The sequence below is a fragment of the Centruroides vittatus genome, unplaced genomic scaffold (genome assembly GCF_030686945.1).
Source record: "Centruroides vittatus isolate TY-2023 unplaced genomic scaffold, ASM3068694v2 contig_549, whole genome shotgun sequence".
In the NCBI taxonomy this organism is placed as follows: domain Eukaryota; kingdom Metazoa; phylum Arthropoda; class Arachnida; order Scorpiones; family Buthidae; genus Centruroides; species Centruroides vittatus.
In genome coordinates, this window is record NW_027122325.1 from 4,876,895 (window position 1) to 4,898,356 (window position 21,462).

The 21,462-nt window shown below is 32.3% G+C and overlaps 1 protein-coding gene across 3 annotated transcripts in view; it reads left to right on the forward strand.

Annotated features, from left to right (window-relative positions):
- Window positions 1-21,462, forward strand: part of LOC136978733 (thrombospondin type-1 domain-containing protein 7A-like) — a 127,167-nt gene that overhangs the window by 61,409 nt on the left and 44,296 nt on the right. For all 3 annotated transcript variants that reach the window (XM_067274529.1, XM_067274528.1, XM_067274527.1), the window contains 5 exons: window positions 6,215-6,333; window positions 13,452-13,613; window positions 18,854-19,059; window positions 19,137-19,332; window positions 19,449-19,641. In XM_067274529.1, the coding sequence (XP_067130630.1) occupies window positions 6,215-6,333; window positions 13,452-13,613; window positions 18,854-19,059; window positions 19,137-19,332; window positions 19,449-19,641 (876 nt within the window). The remainder of the gene's footprint in view (window positions 1-6,214; window positions 6,334-13,451; window positions 13,614-18,853; window positions 19,060-19,136; window positions 19,333-19,448; window positions 19,642-21,462) is intronic.

A 21,462-nucleotide genomic window follows, 5' to 3' on the forward strand; every position in this document is an offset into this window, starting at 1 on the left:
TACTGTTACTGTATGGCCCAGGAGGGAAAGGAATCAACTTGCCATCCTCAGGAAGCTGGATTTAATTCCAGATCAGAACCTCAGTAAAAACTCATAGATGATTTAATCAGAAATGTCTAGCTTTAACCTTCCACAATGGCAACCATTGAGTTCGCTCCTGGAGAATCTATGATGGGCATTAAAAAATTCTGTTAGTGCTCCACCGTAAAGATTAAAGGGTTTAGAGTTATAAAAATTATCCTCACTGGCTTATTGAATTTCACTGGATATTTTTGACTATATCAAAGCCTTTATGGTTTTTCTACTGCAATTTTTCTGAAGGACTGTTTATGTACACAATATTTTAAATCCACTATATTCATTTTTACAATACTGAAGAATATATTGTGGGGAAGTACTCGATCTTTAGAGTATTCCCCGTGCAGGAACAAAACAAAAAGAAACTTTAATGAAATAAATCACACACTCTATGACTCCAATGCAAGGAACTTAAAGTTTATTTTAGTCCTTCCAATCACTACTTTGTCCCTTCGCTATAACATACACTAAAACAAGAGAAACAACACACACAAAAAAACAGTCTCGCGACTCTATCGTCTTCACGTCTACTCTCTCTTCTTTCTTCCGAAAAAGTTCCTCTTCTTCTGTTGAGCATGCGCGATCTCCCTCCCCCTCTCTGTTTTTCTTCCGAAAACGCGGCCCATCCTTTCTTTACCCTGCAGCCCACCCAAGGATCACGCAATAGAACACGTGATCTTTGGACCACATATCTCCCCCCTCCCATTAACCTTTACAACAACAACAAACAGAAATTTTTTTTTTTTTTACACTATAAGTAATGTTGGGCTTGCCAATATGCTACATTTTGTATCTACAAAGTTTAATATCTAATTGTAGTTTCCATGACTCAATGCACGGAAGTCAATTTGACGCCTTCTCAAGTTGTACCCACTACTCAAACTATCTTCAGTTTGAGGTATTCTCTCACCTTGATCCTTATAATTCTCATCATTTTCTGGTAGAACAGTTTCCCTTTGTCTATATGCCCTATGTTCGATTTGTTCCTCCTCTTCGTTATCTTGTATCTCGTCAGCTCTGACTGGTAATTTTCGGGGCGTACGGCCTCTCTTTTTTCTAAGATTAGCCAACTTGCTCTCGGGACCAACATACCTCTTGAGCCGGTCAATGTGGACTGTTTGGTCATCCCCATCCTTACATCCCCTTATTCTTACGTTCACTTCATTTATCCTATCAACTATGTGGAAAGGCCCCAAATACTTTGCAGAGAATTTCCATTTTGTAGGATCATGAAGAGGTCGTGCTAGCCATACTAATTCTCCTACTTCAAATTTTCGGAGAGAGCGGTGTCTATTCCAATATTCCCAACTCATTCTTTTGCTCTCGTCACTCAGAGCACACGCTATTTTATGCGCAGTCTCGAGTCTCTCCATGAGATCTGAGTGGTAACTTTCTATGTTCTGGTTCCACTCGACTCTGTCTATCTTGTCACCATTAGGGAAGCGGGGGTCAAAATTGTAAATTAAAAAATTGGGCGTCTCACCTGTGGCTGAATTTACAGCGTTTCTATTCGCGAACATGGCTGCTGGGAGGTGGGTATCCCAATTACAATTATCCCCATCTGATATGCGTGCGATAATTTCAACAATTGTTTTATTAAACTGTTCGATGAGGCCATTAGACGTGGGACAGTATGTGGTTGTCACTCTTTGTTTGACCTCTAACATTCGGCACACTTCCTCCATCGTACTAGATGTCAAATTCGGTCCTCGATCCGATATTAGTATGATCGGGCACCCGAATCGGCAGATGAAATTGCAAAAGAATGCCTCGGCGATTGTGTTTGCATCTTGGGAGGGGATGGCCACAGCTTCAGCATATCTTGAGAATAAATCAATGAATACAAGTATATAGCGGTTTGATTGTTCTGTTACTGGGAGTGGTCCTATAAGATCAATAGAGACTTTGACCATGGGGCGTGACGCTGTTTTGAAATCCTGGATGGGGGCTTTTCCTTTGTGACAATTATAACACTGGCCCCCACCCTCTGGTTCAACACTGCCCCTATGCATCCCTCGCTGGCATCAGTACTCAAAAGGAATTTGCTCCCAAAATCAGGATGTCCCGTTTGGGTGTTAACTAACATTTCTTTAATTCTCTTAAAACTCTTTTCACATTTATAATTCCAATCGAATTTTGCTCCCTTTTTAGTTAAATCGGTTAAGGGCTGTACTATATGGGCAAGATTTTGAATAAATGGTTGGTAATAATTGACCATTCCGAGGAATGCTCTAACGTCCTTTGTGCGAGATGGCGTCGGTAAGTCCGTTATCGCTTTGACGTTCTCAGGGTCAGGTTTGATTCCCTTTCCATTTATGATGTGGCCTAAGTATCTTATCTCAGGGACACAAAATTTACACTTCTCTGGATTTAATTTTAGTTCTGCCTTATCTATGGCCTCCATAACATTATGGATGAGTGATATATGTTCGTCTAAGTTGCTAGAGAATAGGACAATGTCGTCTTGGAATACAAAGCACGAATGTCCTATGAAACGAGCCAAGACGCAATTCATCACACTCTGGAAGTAGCGACCACTGTTTTTTCCACCCTTGGGCATGCGACACAGTTGATATTTCCCCCAGGGCGTGGAGAAAGCAAAAACTTCCCTTTTCTCCTTCTTGATGGGGATCTGAAAGTACCCCAAGCTCAAATCAAGGACTGAAAACACCTTACTTCCTCTGAATTGTGTCAGAATATCATCAACCCTCATCATAGGGAAGTCCTGACTAATGGTTACGTCATTTATCCATCATAAGTCCAACGTAAATCTAATGTCTCCATCGTCTTTGTTTACAATGTGTATGGGAGAGTTCCAAGGAGAATTACTCTCTTCTATGATTCCAGCCTCCAGGTAGGAGTTTATTTTCTCTTTAAACTTGGGAAGCATAATGTGGGGTATTCTATATTGCTGAGTGTTTATCAGTCTAGACTCAGATAGCTCGATATCATGGCAAAATTTTGATGTTCCTGTTAGGTTCTCAAGCTTTGAGGAGAAGCAAGAAGAGAAGGTATGTATCAAGTTAACATTTTACTTTGGTGGGGAGGAGGGATATGATCCACCTTTATGCCCTTTGAAACTGTACTTGTGGCATGACTCATCACTGTGAGCGTACACTCGTTACTTTTGTCTTCCTGTGTCCATGTGCTGATTTTATATAACAATTTGCATATCACTTCGCACTTTCGCAGGAAGTCGATTCCAAGAATGGCGTCATAATCAATAAACATATTTGCTTTGACGCTCCCAAACTTCTGTTTTATGATCTTGCCACCACATGAGAGTTTCATACAAATTACTGGTTCACAAGTTACAGATGGTCCACTTATTCCCTTCACCGATAGGGTTTCGTTGACTATCTCGCAATTATCTCCGTCTAGTAGCATCTTTACTGTGTCAAGATTCATTAACGACCTTTCCGACCCTGTATCGATGAGAAATTGGACCCTCGTTGTCCCAATTGCTCTTCCGCATACCAGTAAACCATTAGTGTTTTGTCTTATGTTCAGGGCCAGCTTACAAACATGGCTGAGCCTGCAATCCTGGCCACTATTGCAAGCCCTTGTTAGTTTAACTGTTGTTTTGTTTTTGTCAGGCAGTTACGTGCAATATGTCCCGGGTAACCACAAGCGTAACACACATAGTCTGCTGCTTCTCGGATCTGGTCTTTTCTGTTAATGGTTGTCATTCAACTCATGTTCTCTGAAAGTTCTTCCACCTGTCTTACAAGCTTCTCTACAGTTTCTCTCAAATTGCCTTCCTTGTGTTCACCTACTCCCTTATTGTTGGTGACATCCTCCTCAGTTTTTGTGGTGGTTTCTGCCATATTAACATAACACGTGCTCTCTTTACAAAAAAACCTTTGCTCGATCTCATTAGCCTTCTCTGCCAGTTCGGCTGCTTTATCAAACGATACGGGTTGATGGTTCAGTACTTCACGACGTAAACGAATATCTAAGCCCCTAATAAATTGATCCAAAAGTAGTTGTCCTTTGTTAGGTTTAAGATGTGGATTAGCCTCGATCACTTGGTCAACCACTTCGCATAGGCGAACACGGAACTCCCATAGATCTTCTTCTCTCCGTTGTCTAATACCTGTATATAGTCTTAAAGCCTCTCCGCTGTTCTTCACGTATTGTTGAAATTTTCTAATAATTCTTTCCCTTATTTTATCATAGTCTTCTCCTTACATAGCCCAGGCCTCATTAAGAAAAGTTAGAGGTTTCCCTTTTAACCTAGCGCTGGCTATTGTAAGGTAATCCGACTTTCTCTATGTGGCTAGCTGAGCAATGTTTTCAAATTGTAAGAAAAATTCTCTAATCGAAATCATGTCTGATGGTGTCCCTGTGAATGTGGGGACCATTCCAAGGTATCTGGCAATTAACGGTGGACACATCGCCGACTGTTCTGCTGAACTAACCTGGGTTTTGAATTCCATTTTCGTTGATTGTGTTTTCACAACCTGAACTACTATAACTTGGTGTGAAAATGGAGTCTTTAGAGCAAATCCTGTTGCGGACGCCAATTATGTGGGGAAGTACTCGATCTTTAGAGTATTCCCCGTGCAGGAACAAAACAAAAAGAAACTTCAAAGAAATAAATCACACACTCTATGACTCCAATGCAAGGAACTTAAAGTTTATTTTAGTCCTTCCAATCACTACTCTGTCCCTTTGCTATAACAGACACTATTACAAAAGAAACAACACACACAAAAAAACAGTCTCGCGACTCTATCGTCTACACGTCCTCTCTCCATTCTTTCTTCCCTAAAAAGTCCTTCTTCTTTCGTTGAGCATGCGCGATCTCCCTCTCTCTCTCTTTTTTTTTTCTTCCGAAAACATGACCCATCCTTTCTTTACCCTGTGGCCCACCCAAGGATCACGCAATAGAACACGTGATCTTTGGACCACATATCTCCCCTCCTCCCATTAACTTTTACAACAGGAAGCTTTTATGCTATGAGGGCCTGTTCCTCCTTAACACCGTGAACCACCCAAGGGGTTGGTTACGAGCCGGTTAGGTAACAGAACACGTGGTCTTCAGACCACAATATTGTATTTATAGTTCAGTATTGATTTCATTTTAAATTAAGGCAATTAGCAAAACATGAAAAATGGATGACAAAACTCTGTATAAAAAAAATTTAGAAATTATTTTTTGCTGTTTACAGAAAGCAAAATGATATATATTTTATTCAAAATTATATCAGAATTCCATTCATCATTAATTTATGCAAAGTTTTAGATAAAAGTTTGTGAAGTAAATATATGTTTGTTTATCCTTTCAGTTTTTATAATACACTGTAATTATGAAAATTCCATTTTTTTTTCTAACTTATCATTAATGTTGATTAAATTGAAACTTATGTTAACTTTAATGATAAACTTATGCCCTTTAGTAACAAAAAAACTCTCAATTCTGACACTATATTCTTTAGAGAAAGTGTCAGACTATTCCGACTATTTACATAAATGGGAAGAATTATTTAGAAAATCAGATGCATACAATTGAAAACAAGGGATATAGTCATGATTATAATTGTAAAAATATGAATTGAAATTTTGACTTCTGAACAAATTATTGTTAATATTTTAACCTGGAGCAGTAAATTTGCATATATGTATGTTGTCTGTTGTAGAGTTTAATGTACTGTACATTCAAGTGTATATAAATGCTAATGAACTTGAAATATATATGCATTTTATTATTTTATGTGTCTACATATGTTTTTATTTTATGTATTTTTTTTATTAGTTTATCATCATTAAAATATACTATTATTTCAGAATATTATGTAAAGTATTTAAGCTCTATAAATTTTTCTCTTACATTATTCATTCCTCTTGAAAACATGGTGAACAAATTTCTCAATATTTTATATATTTATTTCTAAAGTCACATAAACATTTATTTTATTTTCTTAATGTATTTTAAAAATTAACAGATATATACCATAAAAGTTATATATGTGTGTGTTTAAGCTGAGATGCTGGTAAACTAAATTTGGTTAAATCCTTTTAATCTAAATTAAAAAAATGTGAAAATGTTAAAATTGATAGATAAAAATATAAATATTGTTGAAATTAACTAATTGATTAATAAAATATAAAGCTGTTGTTTATTTTAATTTAGGTATATATGGGTAGCATCAGAATGGAGTGATTGTGTTGTTATTTATCAACAAAAAATATTCAAACCTTTATGTGGAGGTGGTTTACAACTTCGTAATTTAACTTGTCTTCGTTCCTCTGGTAAATAATGTTTATACAATAAAAAATGTTTATAGATGCTTTTAGACACTATACAGAGTAGTCCATTTTAATCAATCCACATCCTACAAAAAAATCATTGAATCAAACACATTAGGTTTCAAGTTGGGGCTATTAGTTTCATCATAGGTACAGCTGGTGAAAGTGGAATCAACTTCATTTTCTTAAATGGAAACCCCCACTTTTTATTGCATATTATGATTCTATGTCAAAAACAATTAAACTTTTATCTAAAACATCTTATTTTGAAAGATGCATTTATCAGAAGCTGATCTCAACTTTCACACAGCCACCACACTACATATGTGCATTTGTAGATATCAGTAAAGTTCTTTGAAAAAAAGAAGCTTCATAATTTTTTAGCAGTTTTTCTGTTATTATTTAGTGAATCATTCATTTTCTTCAAATAATGAAATTGATGATACAAAAACATTATCAATGGGTTGGTTACCTAACCAATACCTAATAGGTCCATATTTTTTCCTTGGAAATGTGAAGATATGATAGGGAGAATTCAAAAAGCTTGTGCAAACATGCCACAAAATGTTTTATCAAAAACTATGAGACATTTCTGACAGAGAATTGAATTATGCATTCTGCAAACTGGAGATGTCTTTGAACATCATTTACCATAGGAAAAAACTGACAGGCAGTCACATTGATTAAGCATTTCACTAAAAGTTTAATTAAAAATAAAAAATGTATTGAGTAAATTTGAGATGACTTCTGGCTATGGCTATTGAGGAAATATACTGTCTTTTGACATTTAAAATGTCATCCTCAGGTGAACAAAGAATATATTAAATTTCAATAGTGATTTTTAAAAATTATTTACATTGACTGAATATGAGAATGCATTTTAAACCTAAATGTATAGTAAGTAGTAACTATTTACTGACCTTACAAAAAGCATATTTGAAAATAATTTTATACAACTATATATATCTTTGTTAAAACCAGGGTGGAGTCAGTAAAAAACACACGACTCCAGCAAAATTAAATACCAAGTCATTTTATGGGGGCAGAGGCATTCATAGAGGGTACTCTACTTTGAACACTGAAAGGAGCCTGGGGCATTTACCCAAATACTTTTAATATCTAACTTTACATTAATATTTATTTGTATAAAAAATTAATTTTTAACAAATATTTAATCAGAGGAGAAAGGGGTGATAAAATCCTACATCTACATATCTTTATTCTACAGCATTTGCAGTTCAATTTCACTCTTTCAGAAAAGTTAGTCCAACTACAAAGTGTGTGATCTAGCTATTTCATCCACTTGTTCAGAAAAGAAAAATATATACTCTGATCAATTAATCAGGCTCATTCAGAAAAATGGAGTACTTACAGCAGGGATAATAAAAGAATGATTCAAATTTTATTGGATCAAAATAATTTAACTTCTACTTCATCTGGCATTATGGGCCTTGGAGGTCCTTATCCACAGTCAGAATTCTTCTCCATCTTGTTTGGTCTATAGCCTGCCTTTGCCAATTGAAAATTGGCAAAGGCAGGCTATAGACCAAACAAGATGTTCTTGAGGTTTTTCAGTGACCTCATCTATCCATTTTTTTCTGGGATGGCCTCTTGGTCTCATCCCTTTCCTTCCATAGTGGAGTCTTTGCAAAGCTGTTGCCATTATAGGAAGCCTTACGACATGGCCCAACCACTGTAATCTGCTGGCCTTAATCATATGTGTGATCATGGGCTTGTCATAGGTTGTCTGCAGTTCCTGGTTTGTTCTCCTCCATATCGGTTCTCGATTGACCACGACACCATTATCGTCATAGTCTTTCACAGGTCTGAAAATTTTTGTATTTTGTTTTCAAATCTCTGTAGTTTTAGTTCATTCTGCTTTATCATTGGGCATGTTTCACTTCCATACAGAATCACAGGTCTAATCAGCAACTTATATAAAGTTAGCTTCGTCCTTTTACTAAGGAGTCTGCTTTTTACCATGTTTGTGAGCCTGAAGCAGATATTGTTTCGCTATAGCAAGCGAGTACCTATCTCCTTCTTGATGTCATTGTTTCTGTTTTTGTCAGTCCCTAAGTATTTGAAGGATTCTGTAGTGCTAAATGTCATATTTTTTTAAACGTTTTTCAATCCTGTGGGTACTAAGAGGGCCTCTTTTAGCAAGCCCATTATGGGTTCGGCCAGGCCCACAATGGGGCAGCTAGGTTGTGAGAGACGGAGGCCGACATATCCAGTCGATTCACCCCTGAAAAATTTCTAGGAATTTTCAACCCATCCAGATCAATCTTGGGTCCCCAGAGTGGCAGGCTGCCACCTTAACTGCTAGGCCGTCAACTAAATGTCATATTGTCTATGGTTAGATGTTCTTTTTGGGATTCTCTCTTTTTATAAAATTAAAAATATTTTTACTACTAAACACAAATACTACAAAGAAAACTACATATTTAAATTAAATTGCTGCATTTTGTATTTAAAATAAGTGAATTATAACAAAATACAAAAATGTTAATAAATGTAAAATAAATTTTCTTTCATTTAAATAAAAAAAAACTAAATTAAATTTAAAATCCTGGAATCAGAGTCGACACACTTTTCCAACTCCGACTCCTCTGGCCAGAAATTCCTCCCGACTCCAACTCCATGACTCTGACTCTGATTTTACAGCCCTGGTTAAAACCCTGTCAGTCTTCCACTCAAACTTCCTGATGTATCGATAACACTTAACTTAAAACCTTAATTTTATGTTATTAAATTTTGATATCTAGATTTTTATTTTTATTTTACCCTTATTTTGCATTTATGTTATTTTACTTAATCCTTTACTGTATTTTATTTATTTTATTTAACCACATTTTATACATGTTGTGAATATCTTCCATATTTGCTTTAATTTTTAATCAAAACTTTTTTGAACATGTTATTGTATTTTGTCAACATAAAAAAAATTTTTTTAAATTGCTATTTGAACTTTGTATACTCTTTGTTTGCCTCAGGAAGACCTTTTGGAATGTTGAAAGTATTAGCATGTATTCAGTTGATCAAAGTAAATAAATTTAACACCAAAAATATAGTATACTTCCTCCATAACCTATATTTGGTGTTTTATGTGAGTATATAAATTTTTTCAATTGTGGCATGAGTTTTGTTATATTCCTTGGCTCTCTTGGTGTTTAGAAGGTTTATCCCATTTCTAAGTATTGTTCATTTGGTTGGGTTTGTATGTTATGCACATGTCTTTGTGTCTATCTATCTGTTTATAAATTGCTTCTAAATGGTGTTCATACCTCACTACTATTTGCATAATATGCAATAAAAAATGGAGGTTAAATTTAAGAAAATGAAGTTTCCATTTTCATCAACATTAGTACCATCAATGAATATCAATAGCTGTATCTTGCCCTTGAAGTCTAACATGTTTGGTTCAATGACTTTTTGTAAGATGCATATTTTTAGTTATTCTAGTGGATTGATTAAAATGGACCACCCTGTATACTAAATGTAATAATAATAATAATAAACACTAAAACTACAGAAAACACATTTTGAAAGATACATCATTCACAAATGACTCATGCATAAAATGCCACATTCTGTCAGAAACAATACAACATATAAGTTGCAAGGGTTGCAAGCTCTTAGTACAAACATACTATTTACGTAGGCATAATCAAGCAGCAAATATAATACATCAAGAGCTTGCACACTGTTTGTGTGCAAGCTCTTGGTGTATTATATTCGGTGTACTCAGGTACCATACTACAAATATACTCCACAGTCAGTATTAAATAATGACACACAAAATATACTATGATAGTCATAATCACAGATAAAACAATTCATTACAACAGATCTGATGTCACTTTTATTGACAAATGCAACCAGATATCACTTATTAGGCTGCAATTTGAAAAAAATTGTAGACCTATAAATCCCCACTGTCATCTGTCTGTCTTTCCTTAATCTTGAGAATAGTTAGATAGATGAAATCAGAGACCAGATCTTTGGGGCAGGAGGTACTGATTAACTCTATGTGAACTTATGATGCAAACCAGAATGTTATTTCAATTCAAAACTTTCACCTGAAAGCAGTTAATAGAGATCAGCACAACTCTATTGTTAAAGGAAAAGTATGATGTACAGGGGCAAGATATTGCTAATAAGTTGAGATGGAGAGCATATATTTTAAATTAAATACATTAAAAATATGATTAAAATTGCAACTTGGCATTGGGACAATGTCACAATAAGTAATTGCTCATATAATAGACATCTTTATTCCAAACATGAAAAATGAAACTAAACTAACTCTCATAACATGAAAAATGCTCAATCTAAAAAATTAACAAGTACACTCCACCTGCCTAAGAATTAAGGAAACTGTGGAGAATAATGTAGTAATATACAAATTTTATTATGCCTATGGTTCTCTCTTCCACCAATGTCATACCACATACTCTATGCAAAAGTCTAGAAACCTAAAAACTTAATAAAAACATACACATCACATTGTTAGGAAGTTTCTAAACATGGACACATACACCAGTAACACAAAAGCTTAATGTTACAGTTGTTTGGGTAACTAATGCCTTGACTTCAGTCCAGCATAGCATTTGGCCCCAGTATCAGCTGAGCTAAGGTGACCAGACATCCCACTTTTGGCAGGACAGTCCCAATTTTTAACAATTTGTCTTGCGTCCCACAGTGTTTTAAAAAAGTCCTGAGTTTTGGAAAGATTAAGTTTTTGTCAATTATGTGTTATAAACTTATGCCTTATGTTTAAGATTTGTAAAGATAACTTTATATCACACTTATGAGTACCAAGGTGTGTGTGAACATCAGAAATAAAAAATGTTGTGCCAACAAAACCCTTTGTGTTTGTGGCGAAGACTGACAGAAAATGCAGCTACAGCAACGGAGCAGTGCATGTTCACAGGCTATCCAAACGAACATGTAACATGTAATAGACAACAGCTCTGTGCCATGTAACATGCAACGAACAAAATGTTTATTGCATGTTATATGGCGCAGAACTGTTGTCTGTTGCTGCCTTAGAAAGCTAGTGACTAGCAAGAGTAAGCACATCGGTTTGTATCATTCTATTCCTAGCAGTGGGGCTGGGGTTCATTTTGGTTACGATAGTATTATATAATAAAAAAATTACAATAATAAAGTGACACTCAAGTCAAATTCAGAGGAAAAGTAATACAAGTTAGTAATATTATTATTTAGAAAGAAATACAGAAGGATTAAAATAATTGTTAAAATATAGTCTGTTATAGGTACTTGTCATAGGTAGCAAAAATCTCAACAGAGAACAAATGATTAGAAATATTTCATCATTTTGAAACAAACTATGTTCCATACAATAATGCATTAAAAATTGTGGAATATGCACTTACCAGGAACTACTGCTGCAACTGAATGCATTTTTTTACCATAAATAAAGTGTGGACATCTGACAAATCACAATTAAGTGTTTAGACTTTGAAAGCCATATTATATGTGAAATATAATTTAACAAATTCTTGCAAAAAATTTCATGGCATTTTAAACGACAGCAATCTACTAAAAAAATTTATTCAATTGAGAAATATGCTAAAGAATAAATGGTTTTTAAAGATTTATAATAGTATATATATTTATTATATTTGTAAATTTTACATATATCAAAATTTAAAAAACATATAATACAATACAATTTTTGTGTTTTTCAATGATAAAATTTTGTTACTCTAGAACAATTTTTTTCAACAAGACAACCACTCCCCTCCACCAATTTTATCCTGCTTCACCAATGTTAAAGTCTGATCACCTTAGCAAAGCATGACATTTGCAACATATATAATAATAATAATAATAATACATCAAAAGCTTGCACACAAATACAAACTATTAAAACTATTACATACTATTACATACCCAGGAACTAGGCTACAAATATACATCTCAGATGGTCATAGAAAACAACATTCCAACCTGTAATCACAAAGTAGTCCATCACAACAGACCAGACATCACATTCATTGAAAAACAAAATAAAATCATATATATCATAGATATAGCTGTACCAAACATCCATAACATTCAAAATAAATACACTGAAAAAATTAGTAAATACTTGGAACCTTGCCCAAGGATGAATTAAAGTGACTATGGAGAATGGATGAGATACATATTGTCCCTGTAATCCTTTTTTTCTCGTGTGTCACACCACTTAACACAAAAATCTCAAAATATTAGGACTTCACAATAGCATGTACTGTACATCACACTTCAGAAGGCTGCTGTACTAAATATATGTTAAGTAGTCAGGAAACTTTTAAAGATAAAGATCCAAACAGCACATAGACAAAACATTTGCTTACTGTAGTTATATCTTAACTTTAGTCCATCACTCTCATTGACAAATGCAGTATGATTGCTTATATAATAGACATCTCTGTTTCAAACACTCATAACATAAAAAATGAAAAAATCAACAAGTACACTCCACTTGCTCAAGAAATAAGACAGATGTGGAGGATGGATAAGGTATATATTGTATAATAATCCAACGATTGCCTAAATATTTGGGCTGTAATATGGCTATAATCAAATAATTAAATATAAATAAATTTGGTACTAGAGATAAGCGTTAGGTGCCATCTCTTACCTCTAGTACCAAATTTGTATTTAATTATTTGATTATAGCCATATTACAGCCTAAATATTTAGGCGATTGTTGGATTATTACATTAACTCATCGGGCTTTGAGATGTGTTTTATATGTACATATTGTACCTGTTGTCCTCTCTTCTACTGATATTATACCAAATACACTGCACAAAAGTCTAGAAACATTAAACCTTAATAAAAATATATACATCACATTACAGAAAGCTGCAATATTGAACACATGTCACATTACTAGGAAGTTTCTAGATGTTGACACATTTACCAATAACACAGAAGCTTAATGTAACACTTGCTTGGGTTGCTACACCTTGACTTCAGTTTGGCACTTGGAACCAGTATCAGTTGACATTTGCAAAATAATAGTAATAATAAACTAATAATGCTATGAATGTAAATAACCAATAATAAAACAAGCTTTCTTTCATTATGGATATTTTTTCATTTAGATCATGTACCAGTTTCAACACTGTTTTGTAAAGAATCTAAACCTGCTACAATTCAGAGATGTCATATCCCATGTCCACAAGATTGTGAAGTTTCTCAGTGGACTCAATGGAGTCCTTGCATACCATATAATAAAACAGATTTTTTTCAGATATCTGGGGAAGGTAATAAATGCTTTATTTTATACTGGTATCTAAATATGATTTTTAAATTTGCTTATAATCTTTAAATTATTATTAACTATTTTGATTTTATTATATGCTTAATACAAAAATAACTGGTACAATTTAAAAAAGGAATAATTTGTTTAATTTAGACATATAATAAATTAATTATTCATTTTATAGCATAAGTTTTTCTATAAGTTTGTATAATATATAGAAGTATATTCTATTTGTTCAATATAAACATAATAATTTAAATATCAAATGAACAGGCAGATTCATTATCAGGCTACTAAATTATTAAATAGTCTGATAAAGAATTAGCTGTTCATTCGATAATTAAATTAATTATTAAGTTGATTGCTTAATAAGAGATAGAATTTTTACTAAATATTTTGAATAAGCTATGTATTAAATTATAAACAAATTTTAATATACACAGAATGAGGATTGTGGATTCTAGATTGTTAAAACTAAAGAGGATTATTTAGTAGTATAGTTAGGTTTTATGCTGTCTGGGGCAGTCTGAATTTCCTGTCTCATGAAAAACCACATAATGCACATCAAATACATAGACAAGAAGTGAAAATATAACCATAAAAAAAACCTTTGAAAAAATTTTTATTTGATATTTGAATCAAATATTATTCTGTTCTATTTTTGCAGGCTTGAGAATGGCATAAAGTGAACCAACATTAGCAATTAAATAATTTTTTTGGTAATATTGTAATTCTGAATCTTAAAAGAATGTACAGACAGCATTTAAAAAATTATTGTTCTTATATGACCCATCTGCAATTTTTAAATTGCAGACCTGTACATTTATTTACGGTGTTGTCTGTCTATTCATTATTTGTTAATCTTGAGTATGGAGTTAGATAGATGAAAATCAAGACTAGATATAGAAAGCTTAGGAGCTGACATGCCTGTTACATCTGACCCTATATACAAACTTCCAATCTGGGCTGGAAGTCATGTAATTTCAGTTCATTTATTTATTTTTATCATGCCAATCACCAGCAGACTTCTTGCATGAAAATATAAAATTTTTCTTACGGAGAAACTGCTGTTACTATTGATATTGTTTTATGTTTTCTGGTGGTATGACATACCAACACATTCTGCTAAAAAATAGTTCTGAATATACACTGATGTTTTAAAGTATTGCATGCCAGCTGAGTTTATAAAAGTCAGCAAAATATTAATAATGTAGGTGTAACCTATGATATAGATAATGTATTAATGATAGGTAATAATAAATAAAAAAATAAGACTTGCAAAGTTTGGTTTACTGCAGTTTATTCATATGCATAATGCAATGTTTGAAAATTTGTTTTGAGAATATGCCTGAAGAAGAGTTAATAAACAAAAAAAATTTAGACAAAATATTCATGAAAATGGATACAAATACATTAACAGAATATTGGCTGCATTCCAGAACTGTTGAGTATTTTTCTGCTGAACACCCTTTACAGTAGCACTCTTTCGAAACGTGTCTGGTGTTTTGATGTCACATTTGGTAGTGTCTTTCATTTACACTACCTATTGCTACCTGAAACTGACCAATGAGGCTTTTTGTTCCAATGCAACATCACTCATCGTTCAGCAGATCCAGGTTGCTATGTAACAGCTACCGATCTGCTCGGTTACAACTGTTGAGTCTGCTGAATACAGCCATTATATTCATTAGTATTTGTGACATCAGCTTTGGTTCCAACAGCTGCCCAAATTTTTCCTGGAATGCTGTCAGTCAGGCTTCAAATAACATCACAACTAATGTTATGGTGCCATATAAGAACAATAATTTTTTCAGCTCTCATTCTGTTGAAAGCCATGCTTTTTGAACTTCAAAAGCTATGAAATGCCATATTTTCAATTAGGTTGAGATCTGGTGAATTTCCTGTTTAATGCAGCACTTATATTTCCAGTTTTAAGAACATCCTTTGCAAAGGTGTATAATTGTTCAATATTTTAAAGATATTGAACACCATTACATCAGTAATGTACACTTACCTGTCTACAGTGGTGATATTCGAAATATTTAACAAAGGGGTTTGCTAGCAGAAAATTTTTTCCTAACAATCACCGACAAACAAAATGGAAGTTTTGGCTAGAAATAAATACAATACCTTTTCTTGCAATATATCTAATAATCAGTGGCGTATTTGGAATGTAATGAGCCCTGGGCGAAGACCAGGTAACAATAGTATATTAATTTTTTTTTTTTGCAAAGAAATTTTTCACCCCAAATGGCACTGCTGATAATAGACAGATATTATTCTTTCTCTTGATATACAATATCCTTTTTATTTCACTGTCCATAGCCCGACACATGTTCCACATTCATCTTGTATTATCTCGCGCGCGTGAGATTGTGGGATCTCTCTTATGACTGGATCTAGTTTCAAGAACTCTCTTGAATCGATTGTGATTAAACCTCGTTTCGGTCGAGAGAGATTGCACCAAGGCATAGTCCCTGACCTTGCTCACAATCTAGATTGAAATGCTCGGTGTGAACGGGGTATAAGGCTCTAGTTTAGTAGTGTTACAGTACATAATATGTATATTTTAATATATTTTTTAAAAGAAACAAAACCACTGAGAAATGTTCCGTGTGTTTAACAAGGTTCGAGAAACTGAAAATTTTACCAACGGGTTCGGCAGAACCTGTGCAAACCCGCTGAATATCATCACTGCATGTCTACATGTGTCACATAGTGCCAAATCTTGTTGGAAAATGTGTAGTTCCAATCCAAGTGCATCTTTGGCTGTGCACATAAATGAATTTTCTTTTCTGAAAAATATATTGTTTTTATAGAATGATGTTATGTAAAATCATATATTTGATAAAAGCTTTCCATTAATATGCTTTGTTTCATTCAAGTTCAGTTCAATTTATCTTATTTACAAATACTCATAGTTTATGTAAACTGTGTCTAGTTTAATCTAGATTTATGTTTAATACAAGGACTGTTTTTTTTTTTCAACCTCCGATGGTCCATAAAACACAGACAAATGTAAATAACAAAATGAATTTATTACCAAAAGTTAAGTACAAACATAGTTACTTTTCGACATAATCACCATGAAGATTGCGGCATCATTTGTTTATCTGTGGACAAGTTTTGAAATCTTCTCTAAATAGAATGTTGCTGCTAGTGACTTGAGATGTGCTTAATGACATTGTTTTGAAGATGGTCATTAGTCTTAAACCTCTGCCTTTCTAGTCACATTTTTAGTTCAGGAAAGAGATGGAAGTCTTCACACATTAAAAAGTTTCAAGCTGGGTGAAAGTCTGAAAGGTGGAAGTCTTCACCACCTTTAAACACCCAGCATATAGCCCTGCAATTTAGTCACCTCTTTCCTGAACTGAAAACATGACTAGAAAAGCAGAGATTTGAGACTAATGATGATCTTCAAAACAACATCGTTAAGGCTATCTTAAGGCATTGGTGGCAACATTCTATGAAGAGGAAATTTCAAAGCTCATCCACAGATAAACAAATGCCTGAATCTTCACATGGTGATTATAAAAAGTAACCATGTTTGTATCTAACTTTTGGTAATAAATTCATTTTGTTATTTACATTTGTCGGTGTTTTATGGACCATTGGAGGTTGAAAAAAAAACAGCCCTTGGATAATAAACTATATGTTAAGCATAAATCTATTGAACAACTGATCTAAATATTGTTGGCATACTATATTTCTTTTTTAATCAGACTGTGAATACTACTTCCACAATATAATATAGTGAATAATTTATGATTATGAAAATATTTATAATTTCATTTTCTTAACCTATTTTCTGAATTGTGAATAAGTTCAAAATTTTTTTCCACTAAGAATAGAATTTAGAGAACTTGAGCAGCAGAAGTAATAATTCAGATAAAAATAAATTTCAAGTGTTTAAACTTTTTCATAATATTTACAATAAAAATATTTGTTTAGGGTGTTAAGATGTTTTTATTGTGCACAAAACAAATCAAATATTATCAGTAAGTAGTCTGTTTCACAACCATATTCAACATTTTTGATTTCTTGTAAATAATAATTTGTTACTTGAAGCTCGTTGAATTCTTGAGATGTAAATAAGTATTGGTTTTTTCTTTTGTTGAAATGAGATTGAATTTTAATTTAGTTAATAAAAATATTTTGTTTTATTTTGAAAAAGAATTCATTATATTGTCTTTCATTAGATCATAGCAGTGGTCAGAAGATATGTTACAATTTAATTAAATTTTTTACTTTAAGTAAAGCAGATTTTGATTCTATTTTATATTTTAATACTTAGAAGAATAGCAATATATTTTAATAAAGAGAAGAAATAATTGTCAATGATTCTAATCTTTATAAATTAAGCTTTCTAATTAATGTATTTTGTTTTATAGGATATAAATTGAGAAGTAGAAAGATATTAGTTGAACCAACATCAAATGGAAAAGAATGTCCACTTCTATTAGTTGAGACGAGATTTTATTTCACTCGTTTCGGGCATTTCGCCCCTCTTCAGTCAACTAATAAAACAATATACAACATTTCAAGTAATATAACACACACTAACAGATACCACAAAAATTAATTTAAAACGTACCGTTAGTTCCTCGAACTCAAGGGTGCGCGTGCATAGCACAATTTGGACCTCAAAGTTACAGCAACAAATGTAAATGTTCTACGTACGGCTAATTAAATTGTAAAATTTCTTTTAAAATATATAAACATACAGGCTTATTTTATACATATCGGTATATTAAACATATTCGGTATCTTACTTTTTTAAAATCGAACGCAATAGATCTTTAATCTTCTTTTTACTAACTTTTTTCTTTTCTTCATTGTTGTTTTATCTTGACATAAAGCAATAAACGTTTGGACCTGGTGTTAACTAAAAAACTCACTTTTCGTCTAGTACTGGCTCATTATTACGCAGTTGTTTGTTGACCATTTGCATATTCTGCTGGTTATGACGATCTGAATTTACATAATTAACTGTATAGCCAAAAGTAGCCAAGTTAGGCTGGATCTGTTGCTTATTTTTTATATGATTATAATATTCTTAACCAATTCTATGTTTCATATTTATGATTAAATTTTTTACTTTAAGTAAAGCAGATTTTGATTCTATTTTATATTTTAATACTTAGAAGAATAGCAATATATTTTAATAAAGAGAAGAAATAATTGTCAATGATTCTAATCTTTATAAATTAAGCTTTCTAATTAATGTATTTTGTTTTATAGGATATAAATTGAGAAGTAGAAAGATATTAGTTGAACCAACATCAAATGGAAAAGAATGTCCACATTTACATGAAGTTGATCTCTGTGAGAAATCACAATTAGTTATGTGGAAATATGGTGAATGGGGATCATGCAGACTTCATTCACAGCAAACATGTGGAGAAGGTATTCAAACAAGAGAAAGACAATGTATTAAAGTAAATGGGGTAAGTATGATTAAATTAAATATTTTATTTTTATAAAATTTCTAAATTCAAATGTTATTAAAACTTATCTATTTCAGTCATCAGCTGTTGAAGCAATGTGTATTTTACATCTTCTGCCTCCACATGATACTGCTACTTGTTATGTGCCATGTCCTGAAGATTGTGTTATATCTGAATGGTCACCATGGTCAAAATGTTCTGTTTCTTGTTCAGATAATCATGCTGGTGGAGAATATTTCCAAAATAGAACAATATTAGCTCATGCTGGAATTGGTGAGTTTCTATGTTAGTTCTGACAAAACAATACATTTTAAAATATATTCTAATTTAGCATATTGAAAAATTTATTAGAAATGAAGTGTAACAATAATTGAAAATTTTTATAACAGGAGGCAAACGCTGTCCTCAATTTCTTTCCAACACGGATATTTGTAATCAAGATAGCTGTAAGGGGTTTAAATGGAAAACACTTCCGTGGAATGAATGCAGAATAACTGGAAATGCAACATGTGGTGAAGGCATACAAGTTCGGAAAGTCTTATGCATATATGATAAAGAAGATATATATGTAGCTATTAAAAAGTAATGATTTTTTTTAATAATTTAAACATGATTAATTTTTTGTTTGTATTTTTCCAAAAAAATTATGCAAAAATTCTCTGAATTATTAAATTGTTAAATATTAAGATGTTAAATTTTATACATTTTGAATTTTTCATTATTAAAATTTTTTTAATCTTCATATGAAATGTTTTATATTCATTATTATAAATTTAATCATCTAATTCACTATAAAAATTTTATATTAAGAAATTAAAAAAATATAAGTAGAAAAAAAATTACTTTTATGGATTTATTAAATCTGATTTGTATTTTTATGAAAGCTACTATTGCAACATCCAGTAAGGTGAAGAATGAGTTTTAGTTATTGAAAGGACAGTACTATGAAAATATTTCTTACTTACATAAAAATTTTATGATTTTGTTGCATTAGTAATAAATGTTAAAATGCATTACAACGATGTAATGATCATTAGAAATGACACTTTTTATGGAAATAAAGAATTAGTTAAAATTATCACTACACAAGACTGGCCAAAATTTATATGTAGTAAAGTAAAAAATAAACTGAATTTTGATGCAAGTTTTGTTACACAGTATATGGAAATTCTTACATCATACCACATTTAAGATATGCTCCTATTTTAGCTACATACTTCAAATCTATAACACATAACAAAGCAGTCCTAGAAGCTATTTTTTTATGATGTTTTTATAGGCTTGCTTCTGCTGATGAAACTTGCAACCCTTCAATTTTTTTCATTTTAGAGAATAGGTAGTCTTTAGGAACAACACCACAGGGTAAAGAGGTTGAGGAATCACTGTTATATTCTTTTTTTTCACAGATATTCATTAACCAGGAATAAACATTGAAGGTTGAAGTTGCAATGATAAAAAATGTTTTATAGGACTGGCTTGATAAGTGATATGGCCACAAATAGAAATGTTTAAGTACAGAAAAAACTAAAGATGGTCTTTTGGAATACTTATACTATTAACATATACTAAAGTTTTAATATAACATTTATTAATTTTGATTCTACTATGTTTAGTGAATGAAATATTATTTAAACTATAAAATACAAATAAATTAGCATTTTTTGGGGGGGCAGTTTGTCAATTTTACACACATGCACAACTAGTTTAAATTGGACCAGACTCTAAACTTAGTTTCTATTAGTATTGCCACCTTTTCAAAATTGCTGACCCGGATGGCAGGTCAGGTTTGTTCGAATGGAAGTCCCTGATGCATGCACAATGTTATTTTACCATGCAAAGAATAATGTGCACACCAGTTCTACTGTCAAATCCTCACTTGCCTAATGTTACAATCCACTAATGTTTGGACCACTGAAAAACATGCATATTTTCAGTGGTCCAAATGCAATAATGATGCAGCTGAGAAGGACAATTATATTGTCTGTTTCTCTATTTATGATGATTTTTAAGTTATCAAAATAAAAAAGTTTTTAAAACTTTCACATTTATTTCCTTGAATAATTTTTAAAATTAACTCTTCCATTTGTAGAATTTTAGCAATATTTTTTAAAATCTATTTAATATAAAACAAGTAAAAAGCATTCATTCAATTAATTGTCCCACAAAAATCAAATAACAAAGAATGAAAATGTATTTATGTCTAAAAAAGGAAAAAAATAAAATAGCATTTTTTGAATGTTATAGTTTGCTTAAAATCTTTTAATCTTTATAGAAAGATTTACATATAATAATGCTTTGCTCATTACAGATATTATGCTTGCATTTCATACATACAGTTTTTGTTTTATGATCTTTGTCACAGGACATAGATTAATTATTTTCCTCATCTATTAAGAGGATAGG